This window comes from Rhodamnia argentea, chromosome 7 (genome assembly GCF_020921035.1).
Source record: "Rhodamnia argentea isolate NSW1041297 chromosome 7, ASM2092103v1, whole genome shotgun sequence".
In the NCBI taxonomy this organism is placed as follows: Eukaryota; Viridiplantae; Streptophyta; class Magnoliopsida; order Myrtales; family Myrtaceae; genus Rhodamnia; species Rhodamnia argentea.
The window spans coordinates 8,741,712-8,759,477 of NC_063156.1; the positions used below are offsets into that span (position 1 = coordinate 8,741,712).

The window sequence follows — 17,766 nt, forward strand, 5'->3', positions numbered from 1 at the left end:
TGGATGTCACAATGAGAAAAATGGAACCGTAACATCAGGAGTGCTATCGTATGGGATCAGCGTTTGTGATCAGCTAGAGGGTTCAGCTGCGCCGCCAGATTCTCATGAGCTAATTAATCCGACGGGCTTCGAGGTCCTCCCACCACCCCTATGCACCCTCACGGTCGTCATGAAAAAGGGACTACCCTGCCACCATCGTCCAAAAACGTGCCTGTGCTGTTTACCCCTCCATCTCTGACGTCTACTACTGACCAGTCACTGCTGGTGCTACTGGTACGACTACTTGCACCATAGTGGGAAGAGAGCGGCCCAAACCTCGAACATAGACAACAAAGAAATAATACGCCTCCCAGCCAATTGGAGGCCCTAAGTCTATGACTCCAACGCATATAGTTCCCATAGGCATGATGAACAATTGGAATTGGAATTGAAGATGTTGGCATATTATGGATCTGAACAATTAGTTTAAACCACAAGGAATGAGTATAGAACTCAGCAAACAGTACATCTAACCAAACGATTAAATAACCCATTTATCATTGGATCAGGCAGAATTTCACAAATAACACAAATCAAACATAAGTGCTTCAATCAAACCTTTCGCCAGTCAATCTCCTCTCGGCTCGAACATGTAAAGCAATTTCGTTCACAATATGTACGTACAAATTCATCCAATGGCGTAAACAAGATACCCATAGCTACAAGATGTCTGTCAGATTTCACATGCCAGCCACACAACTCTGTAAACAATTCCTCAATGCTCATGGCCGAAGACCCTTGGAGGTCCACACTCAACTCGCTCCAACTCGATGGTAAACAAGACGATCAGACCTCATCTTCTAGTTACCATGATCGTAAGTCACGAAACCAAGCAAAAATTTAGATATGCAGAGCCAAATTCCCCACCATGCACTCCTACTAGACCCGGCCGAACCTCCCCTTCAAATCGACTCCAATTCATACCAAATCAATGACAAAAGGAATGATCAGCTCTTGAATCCGGGTCACCCAGAGTCTCACGACCTTAATTCAACCAACAAAACCGACATGCAAGACTGTTTGCCTATCCATGCAAACCAATAATCCATTCGGCGTACCCACATTCAGTGACAACATTCCACGCTAAATCGAACGATCATGGAACAATCTAATGGTAAGGCTAGAAGTCTACTTGCTTTAGGTTCGAACTCGGAGAAAACGGAAGTCAGTTTGTAACAAAGACGAGGTCGGGTTGGCTCCTCCTCCTTCGGCGTGTCGCGGATCATTGAGGAGGAAAGGGAGAGCGAGCATTGAGGACGGGGAAAGGTGAGCTGAAGTCTTCGGAGGATGAGGGCTCGAGCTGGTGTCGCCGACGCTGCTAGGGAGTCGCCCTCGTCGGGGCTAGGCGGAGCGGGAGAGGTCACGTGTAAGTGAGAGAGCCGAGAGAAATGAGAGTCTTGGGGGTGAGTGGGTGCTCACAAATGAGCAAGAGAGAGAAATCTTGGGCCTTTGATAGATGGGGAGGGGTAAGTCGTTTGAGTGGGGTTTCTGAAGCAAGTTTCACACTCAAATTCAATGGACTGGCTTAACAAGACTGTTGGGTTATTTAATGGTTATGGGCCGCCCACGTGGGCCAAGCCCATAACCTTCGTACAGTCCATGGAGAAAGGAGTTCCCTTTTAATAAAAGGAAACGCCGTCTTCCATAATTAGACGGCAGTTCTCCCGAGAGAAGTAAAAAATGACGTTATCCCCACACACAGATTCTCTTGATGAACTCTCCTCCAACGAAGTGTTGATGGATCTGTTTCAGAGATTGCAAAGGTGACATTTAGTCCGTGACCAATAAGGTACACTCCGAATTACATGACGTACTCTTTGATCAGTGTTTCAACTATCCTAGGCATGTTCTTCTGTTGCGATTTCTTAAGAATTAGTTTCCTTCATTGGTATAAGAGTATAGAGTTGTTGATTCCTGATTGCATGATCTTGTTTGCATTGAATTTCTTTGCTGAAAATGAAAATGGGCCGGAGTATAATTTCGAAGTTACTGTTCATGCGGTTTTTTGTGCCATAGACGAAAGAAAATTTTGATTTTGATAAGATAGATTCGAAGTGCTCATCGATACGAAAATTTTGGTATATTATGGGTCTTGAACGGAGGTCGAATGCGGCTGCAGCGGTGGCCGGAAACTGCTGGTCACATGGATGCCGACGGCGGTTTCCAATTTTGAAATAAAAGAAAAGGCAAGGAGCGTCGGTTAGGGAGGGTCAGGTACGTGCACGGCACGCACTTGTATAACCTTCCGTGGGCGTGGCCCGGGCTCCGGGCCTAGGCCCAAGGGCCGAGCGTGAGGTGGGCGCAAGCTCGCACGCGCGGGGCTTTGTCTTGGGGTGGTACGGGTCAAGGCCCGGCCCGACGCACCACACTCAAGGCCCAACGTGGCGCGCCAAGCCACAATCCCAAGCCCAGCTGAGCCGCCACCTTTTTATATTATTTTTAAAATATATATGATAAAATTTAAATTAAATTAATTTGACTGATCTAGTTGACTTTAACTCGATTGTTGACTTTGACCCGACCTTTGACCGCTGACTCGTTGAATGTTGACCCTTTGACCATTGACCCGTTGACTATTGACCTGTTGAATTGTTGGTTCATTGATCGTTGACAAAAAAAATATTTAAATTTTTTTTTCTTCGATCAATCTATAGGGGCTTGTATGATGTTTGATTTGCGTGTCTTTGATTATGATATGTATCGAATTATTATATGATTGATGGATTTTAGTAATCCACTTTGTTCTGCATTCGTTGTAAAAACAATATCATCGAGGCCGAGGCCTAAGAAAGAATGGAAGGTGTGAAATGCAAAAATACCTTTAAGGGTAAAGAAATTACCCAATACCATACATTAATGCTTTCAGAATATCACAATCAGATTCAAATTAAACATTACATATTTATCATAGTTCTCCTTTGGGAGATCCTATGATACATCAACATATATTAAACCATAATGATGCTAACAACTTTTATTTGGTAATTACGAATATGTCTCATTAAAATTTATTTGTTATCTTTGGATAGACAAATAAATCTAATAAGACATTTGAATTACCAACCATTACGTTCATAAATTATAAGAAATTAATTAACCTTTGGGTTAATTCCCAAGTTTTTATAATAAATGAACTTCAACATATTTATGATACTAATAGAGATATTTAAAATATCAATTTCAATCATAGCATCAAATAATCATGGATAATTGAATAAAATACTATAACTTTCAAAAACTCAAGAAACTTAAGGTTCGGCCACTTTGATGACTAACAAATCCTTAATTTCCCAAGCTTTATTAAATTCATGTGCCCAAGGGCAAAATCGTAAATTCAGCATCCAAGGGCAAAATAGAAATTTACGTGTCAAGGGCAAAATCTGTAAAAAAAAATTGCAAAAGGAAAATATTGGGGTAAAACTGTAATTTTTGAAAAAAGACAAAACAGCAGAAAAAGACAAAACGGCAGGGAGCAAACTGAAAATTCACCCCTGGGTGTGTGCCAATCACGCACCTAAGGCCCAACGAGCAGCTGTGGCACACGTGCCCTTTCTTCGTCGCGCAAGTAGCCCTTCTTTCGCGCAAACAGACGTAATTATTTCGCGCTCCGCCAGTTGTCTTCGCCTGGGTCTCCTCTGATAGCCCACGTTCAACAAAAATAATTTGTGGGTTTTGGATACCACTCCAGCACGATCACACAGGTCCAAGAAATTGCGAAAACAATCGAGAAATTGGCTAGAATCGAGCGAAATTTCCTTGAACGTGAAAACCCTAATACCCAAACCTTCCGCCTCTCAATCATCCTCCGAAGACCACCATTAATCCGAATTGATTGAGGGCTTTTATCGCTCATGATGGTGCGACCCTACTGTACAAATTTTGGGTGATGGGTGCCCAGAACACGGCCGGAAGCAGCGTTTTCTTTCTCCACCAGAATTGCCTTAATTTTTTAATTCATTGAAAACCCCCACGAAAATTCATCCATAAACATTAACATAAATGTATCAAGCATTCCCACACATATAGAACTTGATACATGCTTTATATAATCAGAAAATCATTAGATCCTAAACTTTGCTCTGATACCAACTTTTTCCATAATGATTCTTCAAGCGTTGGTTGTTTCATCATAAAACCAGAGACGATGAAGACTAGAGACGATGAAGACTAGGTTTCTCTTCTTAACCCTTTGTCCTCTTACGTATTCAAACAATGTAGAATAGAATTCAGTTTACGTTACATTAAAACGTCGTTATCAATAGGATGGAGAGAGGATCACTTTTTTTAAACTTGAAATGTTATCAAGAAGTGCCTCTTCAAGACGTGCTTCCCATCAAAGCACTTAATTGCGCCGTTTCATAACTTAACAGATTTTAGCATTGATTAATTATTAAATCATCAATAATAATATCATGCGGGTCACATTATTCTTACACATGGTCATGACCACTATTTGAATCACAACAAGCTAAAATAATTGGATGAAGTTAGAACTGACTATCAACGTCAACTCTCTCCAAGAGGCCTAAAATGGACAAAATCCCTGAAAGCTTAAAACTTGTTATGCTATTTTGAGTGATTTACGGCTATAAGAATGCAGTGATTACCAAGCAAGATTGTCGAATATCTTCTCCAAAGGAAGTAATTGAAGAGTAAGAATATGACCACCACTACAACAGCACCAGGAATGACAGTAGCAATGATGATTGTTTTAGTGTCACTTCTTGCATGATCATGTATATTATTGGTAACTGTTTTGGTTTCCCCAGCTTGAAGTGGTTGGTTAGGCATCCAAAGGTCTTCTATTGAAAGAAATTTGCTCACAGTTATCAGATAATACATACTAGTAGAGATCACCAAAGAGTAGACACTGTTACGACAGAAGACGAACATGAAATACATGAGTGAACTTTTTGAGAAGAATCTTGCTTACTATCCTAACTTGTTGGACAAACCTATTTTTCCTTGACCACAATCGATAATTATTAACGTGTAATGTTGTGGAGCTCCGTAACTTGAAGCAAGTTTCAACCACCTCATCGGACAAGCACATCGCTTAGCTTACATATTTATTGGGAAATGTGATAGATATATGAATTGCTGTTCAAGAAATATGACTAACTCCCTAATTAGGAAATAAAATATAATAACAGTGAGATGCATTCCTTGGAGCAATTTGCTGCAAGTGGCTATTATTTGTTTAGGAGAATATTCCACTCACCATGACAGCTTCTCGAAGGCGACCGATGTGGAGGAGTAGGAGTAGGCTGTCATGGTGATGGCAAATAATACAAAGCAAATGGATATATCTTGTATAAGAGACGGCAACTGAGAACCTAACATCCTAAGACCCTGTTTTCCAAGACAGAAGGCTGGAATGCAACTAGCAAGGTTTCGCAAGCATGCAAAGCAGCATGTGATATCATCGTAAGATGAGCTCCCATGTGCCAATCTAGATGACTTGCTACAGTCATAGATGAAGACTTTTTTCTTTTTTTGGTCGAACAACAGATGAGACGTTATTAAGTAGCTTTTGTTGAACACTATTAAAAAGAGGTTGCCAATCTAAGACTATTATCTGCGAGTGAGACCAAGGTTGAGAACTGCGAAAAGTCTATATCAGGTCATATACAGATCTTGCCTTTACGAATTGGGGCTGATCCATGTCCGAATGACAATAAAAGTCTCTTCTTTAGTGAGTGACTTGGCTGTCAAGATCATATCATGAGCCTTCGAGCTTTGGTGGTGTGGTACCCGCTTAACCTAAAGGAGATTTTCTCCTATAGTTGTTGTTGCTGTGGCTCAATCACTTAACGAGGCGTGGTGAAGAATCTGACGAACGTGATGCAGCAAAGCTTCATGCATTTTCTTGTGTTCTAGCTATTTCTAAAGCTGAAAACTTCAGATCTTAGATGATTAGAGCTCGAAAACTATAAAAACAGGATCAAAGCCTAAATTCAAGGAAAATTCAAAAGTCCAACAGGCATTACTAGCATGCCCGTTGTACCTGTATGCGTTTTGGTGAAAATTCGTGAGTTTGGTGACTGCTACTCAAAGGGGATTTTAGTTGCTACAGATATGGCAAGTTTGACCGGTATCAACACAAGTTTGACATATTCACTGGCTCATATAATCTCTACACTCTATTAGGCCATATACCACATTAGGGTCTTTGCTAATAGTACCGCAAGTGAAAGGAGAGTACGAATCAAATTGAGCTCAAAAGCACTACCCGGTGCGAAAGAATATGCTGTTTTGCAAGAGCTATTGGGTTCAACCCGAGCTTTAGTAGAAGCGGAAAATTCAACAAGGGACAAAACAAAGAGAGTGAAGAGAGTGAAGGGACAAAACGAAGAGAGTGAAGAGCACAGACTGCACTTTTTTCCATTAGAAGACTAGAAGGGGGTACTAACTTGGTTAAGGGATAAAAGTAGCGACACGACCATAGCAGCAAAACCAATAGGCACGGCGATCTTAAATATGCAGTACATTCCACATCTTCACCCTACGCAGACAAAAGCTTGTGATAGAATTCCTTGGTTGTCTTTTGTAAATTTAATAGAGAATTTGTGTTCTCACCACACAATTTTGAACAAGCTGAGCTGTTCAACAGTACTTCATCTACTAGAAATACATTACAGTTACGTACCCGATCCCTATGTGATCTATCTTCATCATGCCCACCTTGACCGTCCCCAAATGTCATCCAACAGAATCGTCTCTCCTTTCATTTCTTCGTCCAAGATTGGATCCAATCCAGCAACTGCAACACGCAAAGACACCACAGACGAGAGCATTTTGACGGAACGGTCTGTATTTTCCAGGACCAGCCAGAAGCATACGCCCACACTGACAGAAGCAACAATACAAGTTAAACATAAATAAACATCAGATGCAAAAAAAAAAGGAATACTCACGACACGATTTAGCATGTATAAACCATCAAATGTTAAACTAACCGCCACATGCAACATGGAAAAACTTCTCTCTAATGGTCCACAATACCACATGCAAGAAGCACTTGCAATGGAATGAGATCTAACGCAGAAAATCTTACCTTGTCAAACCAAAGTAGTGAATCTTCCAATGTAAATATCTTTCGCTTGAGTGACATTTTATCACACAGGACAACCTGTGGCAATCATAGAGCAAAGTCATGCTAGAGAATAGGGAAGCGACATATACAGGACAAATGACACTAATACTGCATCTTTTTCCCATGACTTTACTTCTTTTTCAATTCAATTCATGTCTTCTACCAGTGCCAAATATTCGACGACGTATTTTTTCTTTTTGGACGAAAAAAAAAAAGTTTAAGATTACTCGACGGCGTATTTATCATGTTACTCGCTTGATTAAAAATTTAAGATTACTCTCTCATTATGAAAAAAAAAACAAAAGATGTTATAATCTACAATATAAGTAGTAATCATATATATATTACCAATTGGGCTTTTTTCTAAACGGAATCTTAATACTTCATTTTATTGTTCCAACCATAAATTATTATATACTTTTCTAACTGATAATATAAATTTGAATACCCTTAACAAGAAATAATAAATAAAAGGAAAAAAGGAAAGCCATTTAATTTCGATGAAAGACCCACACCCAAGTGAAAGGAATTTAAAGAGCTCGAACTAAAGTAAATTGATGAATAATGCTTTGAATATCCGGAGCATCAAAAAACTGCAATTCCAGATTACAACTAAGGGTAATCCAGATAGAAGTCAAATATGGTAATCATCTATGAAGATTCACAATGTCCACAAAAGTCGATCAACTACTGAAAATGCAACAACATAAGTGGGTTGGATTGACTTTTGGATTCTCAGCCAACTATTACATAATAAGCGACTCTCAAGTCGATTTCTGAGTATCAATCGTTGAAGCCAAATGCTCTCCACGGCCATCACTTCGAACAGCAACAAAATACCTTAGAGAAGGAAGGGAAAAGGGAAAATGGAAAAGAGGCAATACTTGTCGTGTGAAATGACGGATCATAACCTCGACGCCTTACTTCATTGCTTCTTCATATGCTACACGAAACCGACGTCCCAGATAGACCTCAAGCTTATTACCAACATAATAAATAACAGAAGTGAGATCCAGAAGGATATATGTGAGTTAAATTGACTTTTTGATTCTCAGCCCTCCTCTAGTGTAGGAAATCGACATGGTTCCTTCAGAATGAAGTGGTTACGCTCAGCTGCTCAAAAGGATATTGTGTTGCTTTTCCTTGGAAGTAAATGCATGTAGGATGAATTACACCCTAACTATTACATATAAGCATCTCTAGCAGCCATTGCTTAGAGCAGCAACAGAACACCTTAGAGAATAATGGAAAAGAGGGCAATACTTGTTGTGGGAGAAGCATAACCTTGCCACCATACTTCTTTAGTTCTTCCATCGCTACATGATACACATCTCTGGGATATACCTCAAGCCTATTAAGAACCTGATAAATTTCAGAAAGGACACATGTTGAGTCCAGCTAAAAGAGATGCAAAAGGATACAGAAAACAGACTAATGCTGACATAAAAGTTGGTCTAAACTAGACACCTCACAAGTCATGGCGATCAAAACTGGAAACAGATTGCAGAAAAACATGCCTTGAATCATGACGCGTCATAAAGGATAGCGGTTGGGTTGGATCCACCATTAGAAACCACCCACAGATGGAGGCAAATTGAAATTGATCCTTTAGATTTGTATCAAATGATGATCAAAAGAGCATTTAATGTACACTAGTTCCTCAGGTGGTGTCCTCCTGCGACAGAATCCCTCACCGTCGCCGCTATTCTCCCTCCCATCATCGGAGCTCTCTCTAAGGCTCTCCACATTGAGATTCGGATGGGTATTGGGCTCGGGCTCTGGCGCACGAGAGTAGTAGTAAGCCGCAGAGGTGGAGAGACTAATTTTTAAATATTTTCTCACTGACATTATGAGACACGGGATCAAACTAATTCTAATCTCTAAGTATCGCTTGATCTGCAATGAAATTCATTGCTGCTCTCTCCGTGGACGTAGGTCTCTACGATCGAACTACGAATATCCGGTGTTCGATTTATTTTTCTTGTTTTGTACATAATTGAAGCAAATGTGCAAAAGTCTGATCCATATTGGACAATATTAATATAATGCCTTGTTGTTATGCTCGAGGACAAATCCTCGTTTCGCGCAACATTAAATACAATCGCTATTTCCATGAACCGTATGATTTATCCATCTAAATCAAACGCTCGAATGAGTGCTTCGTGGCAAAAAATTTAGTTGTCAACATCCCCCTATAAATTTTGTTAATGTCACAAAAACCGGTGAGCAACCTGCTGCAAGCTCAAAACATTACAGTTCAAAGAAGCCACCAGTTATGACACAAGACTTTGTACCCACCCAATGCAATCTGAATAGCAACAGCAGAGACATTAAGTCATATTCCCTATATAGACCCTTTGATCTTTCAGACAATTAGATTAATACTACCCTAAGGATATAGATTATATTCGATTCAGCAGAACTTACTTTCTCAAAATTTTAGAGTATGAAGCATTGGCATCATTAATTCGACTAAGAGCGGTGACAGAGGTCTATCTGATACATTTCACAGAGCAACTTGGAAGACCATGGCCATTCAACAAGAATCCACATAATTTTGGATTAACACACTCTGCATCACAAATCAAAAGGAAGGAGAGGAGAAAGAAAAGTTCTTCGACCATGTCAGTAGCATGATGCCAAACCTGTTTTCGACAGTGATTCTGAATTTCAATTGGAGGTGCAGAAATTTGAAAATTTCTAGTAGCGATGGAAAAGGGGGAAAAGCAAATGGCATTGGAGTCGAAATCACCAAGTTCGCTTCTCCTAGAATCACGTCCTCGGCAAGTTGTGACCGATTCGAAAGGCATGTTTCGCAAGCCAACACACATAATAGGTTGGTGCGAGTGGATCCCATAGTCTCGCCATAGTTAAGACAATCTTCTCTTCTTTGTCAAAGTTGATCTGCTTCCTCTGCATCTGTTTCACTTGGACTATCTTCTTCCTGAGTGTCCATTGAGTAGTCTTCGACTGAGTCTGTTTCCTCGGGAATCCAATTTGTTTCAATCGGCTGATGGTGTTGGAGGACAACCCTGCGATCATCCTCTGGGCTCTCGCATATTAGACGGGATCCACACTTTTTTAAGCTTCCTCCCCCTGGTGTGAGGCAAACTTGGAATTGGCTCCATTGACCTCGCAAAAGATCCTCTACATACAGCTCACTGCGTGGGAAATATGTAAGCCACATATGATCGGATTCCACTGAATAAAAGCAATGCCGGTCCCGACGCACCCTTTTGCCATTAACAAACAATTGGATCTCACATGAAGCATTGACCACTTTTCCTTCCTCTGGGCCAAGAACAACACAGAGTGCTAGTCCTAAAAACTTGTCATACAAGTCCTGAGCAACCAAGAAACACATGGAACCATCTTCACTGTGCAGAAAACGTTCTGGGATCTCTCCTCCAAGTAGGTAAATGTGGATCCTCTTCTGCAGGAGTCCCTATCATTTCAAGCATTTAAAGTTAGAGAGAGAGAGAGAGAGAGAGAGAGAGAGAGAGAGAGAGTCTGACCTCGGGTAATGATACATCAGCCATCTTCACACCCCTGCGGAATAATTCACAACATGAAGACAAGTCGACTATAAGGTAGTCGGACGAGAGACTCAACAAATCTGGGAGTTTTTGCAGGGATTTGCAACCTTTTGCTACTAGCACACTTATATTTGATGGAAGCTGAGGAATCTCTTGTAGTTGCTGGCATTTCTCCAAAAACAACCAATCTAAAGAATGGTATTTGTTGATGCATGTTGGTAGATGAGTAAATTTGTTTTTTGAAAGATTTAGCTCACGCAATTTGGGAAAACTGGAAGAGCTCTCGAGGAAGTCTGCTTCTGATAGATTGCAGCCATTGAGTTCTAGCGTGTGTAGATTTAGAAATCCTAAATGGCCATCAGGGTCGGTTGAATCCTCCAAGTTCTTTGGAAACATGACGAAATTCGAGCACCTTTCAAGACTTAGATCCTCGAGATTCTGCAACTTATAAATGCTCAACGGAAGCCTTGTGAGGTTTTTGCACCATCTTAAATCCATCTTCTTCACAGAGACAAGATTTCCAATTGATGTCGGGAGTTCTTCGATAGCCGTCCCTCTCAGCCCAAGAACTTCTAGATGTTCCATCATTTCCGGAATATCAGGGAACTTCTCGAGTTTTGAGCAACCATTGAGATAAAGGGTTTGAAGAGATTTTGCCGTGAGTTTGTTGGGAAAGATAATAAGATTAGAGCACATTTCTAGTGTCAAAAATTTTAACTTGCCAAGATATCCGACAGATTGGTGAACTTCTACCAAGCTTTTGCAATCACTAAGAATCAAGCTCTCCAGATTTAAAGCCGACGAAAGGTCAGGAACACTAGTCAGGGACTCGCATTTCCAGAAATTAATGAACTTCAGCATTTCAAAATTCTGCAAGAACATACCCATGCAGTCATTAAGCTACGCAAATATTTATAGCTATAAGAAGGGAAAGCCAATCATCACAAGAGCTTACCATAAATTTGCATCTAACTTGTTTGATACGACTTTTCTGCACATCAAGTCTAACAAGTTTCTCTGAACCAGAGCCAAATTCCAGATCCGGGGCATTGGCCATATAAGCAATCCTAGCTGGTTAGGGAGACATACGGGACCTTGTGAAGAGATATGCAGTACAGGCAAAATGAGCATCCTCAACCTTTTCATGTTTGTAAAAGCATGAGGGCTAATAGTTATCTCTCTGGGTTCGGGCAAGTCCAATACTATGGCCTTTATTGCATTTGTTCCCTATCCATAAGAAAGCAAATTCAGTGGTCACAGAAAACTTCCATAGCTGTTCAAATTAGAGTAAAAAAAAAAACTGGGCTGTAGAAACAGTGGCATAAGTAAAATTTACCGTTTCTCCACGTAGAATGTCTCGAACATCTTCAAAACGCCAAAATCTACTGCGCTTCTCAGGATCATTGGAGCCTTCTTGATTAACAATATCCTGCCCCATCAACTGAATTAAATCATGCATTTGCAGGGTCCCGTGCTCATTTGTTATCAAGGACCGCTCGATGAGAACTTCTATTCCTATAGTTGATTCAAAACCGCAGCTGTCAAGGACTTCCTTGATGTATTCTATTCTTTTCCCCTTAAAGAAGCAAGCAATATCGAGGAAAATCTCCTTTGCATTGTCGTTCAATCCATCGAAGCTTGTCTTGAGAACTCGATTGATTTTCTGGTCAGGACTTTTGGAGAGGTCATGCAGTGCACTTTCCCATGCAGGTTCCTCTCTTCCACATAAGAATGAGCCGAACACTCGGAGGGCTAACGGAAGGCCGTTCGCGTAATGCACTGCTCTATCTATGAGATCCCTTCTTATCTCAACTTTCTTGCTATTTTTGAAGGCATACCGACCAAAAAGGTCCCGTGCTTCATCATCATATAAAGTTTTAACGTCATAAACACAATTTATGCCATGAGAAGTCAGCAAATGTTTATCTCTTGATGTAACAATAATTCTACTTCCTTTGCCAAACCAATGGCCTTCTCCAGCTAACGCATTCAGTTGATCCAACTCGTCCACATCATCAAGAACCAGAAGAACCTTCTTGCAACGAAGTCTTTCCTGTATCAAAGGAATTCCTCCGTCCACATTATATACCGTTAATTTTCCACAAGGAAAGATCTGTGAAAGAAGTTCCTGTTGCAAAGAAACTAGACCATTGCTTTTGTTTGAAGTTTCTCTTACTTGCTCCAAAAAACAGGTACCCTGAAAATCTTTCTCAATATAATTATATAGGGCTTTAGCAATTGTGGTCTTCCCTATGCCTCCAGGTCCCCATAGACCTACCATGAGAACATCACCATCACCCGTCTCATTTTCTGACAATGATATCACTTGCTGGACTCGGGAATCTATTCCGACCGGATATGTAGCAACTTGTAAGGGTTTACGCTGTAGATGAATTGATAGTTCCTTTACGATGCGTTTTATGAGCTCTGCTTCATCTCTGATAAGCACTCAAACGAAAGAGAAATATGTTTTAGCATGTCAAAGCCATGGCAGGAATTCGACCTCTGACGTCATAAGGAAAATATTACAAGAGGATAAGCTAATAATGAGATGAAAAGAAATGCCACATTTGGGTGAACCTGTGCCTAGATCTGTAAAAGGAAAATTGCGAAGAACCTGCGCTTCAAGACAATGATGACTCGAGTACTATGAACCACACTTTTTATCTAAGACAAAATTTCCCATTATGTACGACAGCAAGACAGCAAGAATCGAATTCAAAGAATCTGCTGGCTTGAAGTTTTGGTTATTTGATTTTTGTGTCTACTGCCAAGTGTGTCTCCGCTTCGTGTCTTCAATCAAGAGACCGGTTTGGCAATATCCGTGTCTTTTCTATTCTCGGGCAATTAAGTTAATTATAGCATCTGTAATTAGTTTCTAAAATCAACATTTAGGGGCATGAAAGATGTTGATGTCTCGAATTTTTGGCAAGAGCAAACATGTGCAAATAGGTTTGTGAAAAGTTTGGAACCCGGAGGATCAGTTGGACAATACAAGGCTTTCGTGGCGGGATTAGAGGTGCCTGGTCTCCAGACCAGGCAAGATTGCCAGCCACTGGCCTGTAATGGCTACTGGCCTCGTACCCAGCCAGACAAGGCCGGAGACGATAAAAAAAAAACGAAATAAAAAGAAGGCATGAGAATGAGACCAGTTAAAAGGGATATATTGAGTTCATCAAAAGGAAAAAAACATGCTTACCCCTTATGGAATTCCCACCCGGACAAGCCACCGGCATTGAGGAGAGCCTTCTTCCATCTCTTCACTTTCCCCGAATCCTTCCCAAACTTGGACTCATGCGTAGCCATGGCTTTTCTACAACTCTTTCTTGGTGTTCTCACTTCTCTGGGTACCACTTTGTAAAACACGGGAAAGACCTTAAGGTCTCTTTGCTCCTTGCACTCCATAATTTTGGCTAACTCTTCCAAACACCATGGCGAGGAAGCATAGTTCTCGGTGAAAACGATAACCGCGATGCGCGATTCCTCAATCGCTTTCATAAGCGCCGGGAATATTTGCTCTCCTTTCCTCAGCTCCTCGTTGTCCATGAAAGTGTGTATTCCTCTTTGATCGAGACCCGCATAGAGGTGACTGAGAAAGCTGTCACGGACATCCGTGCCTCTGAAGCTCAGGAACACATGGTAATACCTTTTCAGATTTGAAGAAGAAGAAGAAGAAGAAGCCATCGAAAGAGCTAATGGTTGATATGCTTCCGCAGATGTTTGCTATCTGATCGGGGTTCCCAACTCTAGCTCTCCTGTACGTATTTATTTGTTCTTGGACTTAAAGACTTTCTGGAATCACGTGGGCCATTTGGTGGATGCCATCTCACTACCCTTTTGCTTTAATTACTTTTTCTCCCTTTTCCTGTTTCTCTCTTTCGCGGGTAAACTTGGATTTTTCCTGGAAATTTCGGTATAGCTGGAATGGTGGTGATTTCGTTGGGATGAGTTTTGTTGCGATGCGAATACCAAGTATCTGTGGCGCCCTAATATTCAAAACATTGCGGTAAAGGTAAAGACCGACGATAGCATATTCTCGATAGGTTTAGGACTAAAAGGAAATGCTTAGTATCATTAGAGACTGTACAATCTCAACCGTAGATCCACATATCGTAATTGCATATTTGGGATAAAGCACTCATCGATTAAAAATTGTGCGGTAAAAATAAGTGATCTTGTCAAACAGTTAGGATAGCGGCTCACAGGACTAAATTGACACAATTAAAAATTTTAGGACTAAATTGGTACTAATACTATTTTTGACTTTTCTAATGCTTTATGAATATCTATAGCACCTAATATTTATAAAATTGAAAAAAAAAAAAGGGAAAAGACCAACGATAGCATCTTCTGGATACTAGTGTGTTTGTTGGCTAAAAACAAGTATTGATCCTTTTGTTATTGGTAATATTATTACCTCGGTAAACCAATTCCGATAACTTCCGCAACTTCATATTTCATTTCGTGTCTCACAATGTCAATGGCCAAATTAAAAACCCTAGCAGCGCGACCTCCTCACACAAGAAGAAGATTCCATATGATTTCTAATGGCTAATAATCAACACTAAAATTATATGGAGTTTTTCTAGCATCCACTAGCTCATGGATTACTGCTCACCGTTGGTCGATGTAATAAGTATCTGAAATACTTCCTTGCATTGGTCAATGCTGCATTCATCTATCGAAAATTATCTACGTCGGTGCTGGCCGATCAAAGTTGATCGAAATGATTGAATTAACACGAATCTAATAAATTTAAAATTGGATTAGCATAATTTCAATAAGTTTAAGAAAAAATTCGGATAATTTTTCTTTCATTTATCGTCCTTGGATTCTTTATCGATCACGTGATGTTTGTTCTCGCTTGTGGAATTTGCGTTCCATCTTTTGTCATTTCATACCCAGCGGACTCCCAACTTTTCCCAAAACCTAATGAACATCCGTGGGCCCATTCCTCCTTTATTTGTGCACCTCTTCCACTTCTGTCAATTGCGTGGTAGCTTCGCATCACTCGTCGAGGAAAGAGCCGACCCTTAAACGCGTGAAGGACGAGGCGGACCCCTAGAAGCAAATGAACGAAGAGGGGACTTTGACTTGTTCATGCACCCATGGCCGGTAAAATGAAAGAGGGTAAACATGCCCACTATGGTACATTCGCTCCAAACTTTTTTTTTTTTGTAATACTAAAACTTCAAACTATACCCATTGTGACATATTTACGCTCCGTTACAATTCCATCCAAAATTGCGATAAAAATGTTGACTTGGATCCAACGTGGCACTTTTGACCACAAGTGGCTCTAATGTGGTGCCACGCAAGCGCCACATTGCAAAAGAAAAAGAAAAAAGAAAACAGTTACACCGTTTGTTGTCTTCTCTAGTACTTCATGAAGAACTGTTTGTCGCATTCATCGTCTTCAACCGCTTGGCTAAACTTCTGCGACGCTCTTGCTTCATTGCCCACTACTACTTAGACCTCCGTCTATGCCATTTAAGTGTCATAACTTTCAATCGATCACTTAAATGCCAATTTTTTTTAAAAAAATATTGACTCATGTGCCAAAAATCAAACGTGGCATAACACTTGTAGTTAACATTCTTAAAAAGCTAAATCTAATTTTTCATTACTCTATTATATTCAAAGCAAAGCTCATTTCGGTAGATTTAGATATAGTTCGATCGGGGATAGAATGGCAAGGCACAATTTTGACGGCAGCGAGTCATTTTCTAGCAAGATCTTCGCCCTAATCCTACTTCCTCTCCAACCAATCTAAGAAAATGGAGGACCTATGGGCTTCACTTTGATCCAATTGTGAGAAAAAGTGGAAAGACAGGCTCCGTTTGTTTCACAAAAAAATATGACGTTTACAGAAAATGTTTTTCGGAAAGTCATTTTCCAAGAAAACAATGATATTTTCTGGTGTTTGTTGGATAAAAACAAGTGTTGATTCCTTCGTTATTGGTAAAATTACTGCCTAAGTAAGCCAATTATTGTAACTTGAGCAACTTCATATTTCATCCCGTGTCTCATAATGTCGGTGGGCAAATCAAGGGCCATAGCAGTGCAACCCCATCCGAATCTCAATGTAGAGAGAAAATATTTTCTCATTGCCTGTAATCCTAAAATTTATAACAAAAAATACTGACCTAATTTTTTAAATATTTTCTCACTATTACATGGCAATGATGTGGTCCAAATTTCATTTTTAATATAATTTTTATTTAAATCAATTCATGAAAAAACAAAAGAGCAACACAAAAGCAAGGATTGTCGCCGGCCATTGTTGGTGGGGGTTGGCCACTGGCCAGGCCGGTGATCCTCGCCCAACTCTAGCCAAGGCCCTGTTTCTTCCCACATAGCACTGCAACAAGAAAGGAATCATACCCACGCAAAGCCTTGAACTCTTCCATGGCATTTCTCCACACTAGGCCACTTATGTGGCTACTTTCATTTTCATCTTCCCTTTCTTTTTCCCCGTTGTTTTAGCATTTTTAGTGAATGAAAAGAGCGATCGAATGCATCAGAGTTCCAAACGATGGAATGCACCATTTTCATCAACTTGATTGATATTTCCTATTCGAAGAGTATCATCGTGTGGAATAAGTTCATCAACAATCAGCTCAAACATTTCAAACCGAGGCCTCTCACGTGCTCGATGTACTCCTAACTTCAACCGAAAGAAAGGAAAAAGCAAAAAAAACATTGGAAAAAAAGAAACTAGAAAAGTCGAGAGAGGTCACTTCTGCTCCAATGCCTTTATAGATGTAGAGAGAGATCGAGGTTTACTCTATCGTCATGATCTCGCCGGCTCCTAGTCAGCGACCCCCGCCCGTCCACTTCCATTCCAATGCCAGTTCTTTCCGGCGGGGCTGGGGCGGCAGCGGCGGCGACGAGGAAGGGTTGTCCCTTGCTCCTGGTTTTGCTTCTACGTTCTTCTTTTGTTTTTTTGTAATGCTTATGTTTTATGACATCATTTTAGCCACGTCATCGTTAGCCAAATTGGATGCATCAAGTTAACAAGTTTTAGGACTCCTTTGCATGTTTTGCAAGTTTTAAGATCCAATTGCACTTTTGTAATAAGTTTTGTGACTTCTA

At 40.5% G+C, this 17,766-nt stretch overlaps 1 protein-coding gene and 1 long non-coding RNA gene across 2 annotated transcripts; both read right to left on the reverse strand.

Annotated features, from left to right (window-relative positions):
- Nucleotides 1-9,308: 9,308 nt before the first annotated feature.
- LOC125316083 lies at nt 9,309-10,175 on the reverse strand. The gene is made up of 2 exons (XR_007199402.1): nt 9,888-10,175; nt 9,309-9,524 (listed from the first exon to the last, which is right to left on the reverse strand). It is a non-coding gene; the product is annotated as an uncharacterized LOC125316083 (long non-coding RNA).
- Nucleotides 10,176-10,570: 395 nt separating this feature from the next.
- Nucleotides 10,571-14,367, reverse strand: LOC115728156 (disease resistance protein RUN1-like). The gene is made up of 4 exons (XM_048282583.1): nt 13,871-14,367; nt 12,008-13,109; nt 11,695-11,898; nt 10,571-11,571 (listed from the first exon to the last, which is right to left on the reverse strand). The coding sequence occupies exons 1-4, from the start codon at nt 14,353-14,355 to the stop codon at nt 10,603-10,605; spliced, it is 2,760 nt and encodes a 919-aa protein (XP_048138540.1). The 5' UTR covers nt 14,356-14,367; the 3' UTR covers nt 10,571-10,602.
- Between the last annotated feature and the right edge of the window lie 3,399 nt (nt 14,368-17,766).

Excerpts from the sequence above, each read along its gene's own strand:
- LOC115728156 (XM_048282583.1), bottom strand. The coding sequence starts at position 14,355 with ATGGCTTCTTCTTCTTCTTCTTCTTCAAATCTGAAAAGGTATTACCAT. Across the intron at positions 13,110-13,870 it reads GGGTGGGAATTCCATAAGGG|AGATGAAGCAGAGCTCATAA; the intron begins GTAAGCATGTTT and ends AGTGCTTATCAG. Across the intron at positions 11,572-11,694 it reads GGATCTGGAATTTGGCTCTG|CTTAATGACTGCATGGGTAT; the intron begins GTTCAGAGAAAC and ends ATATTTGCGTAG.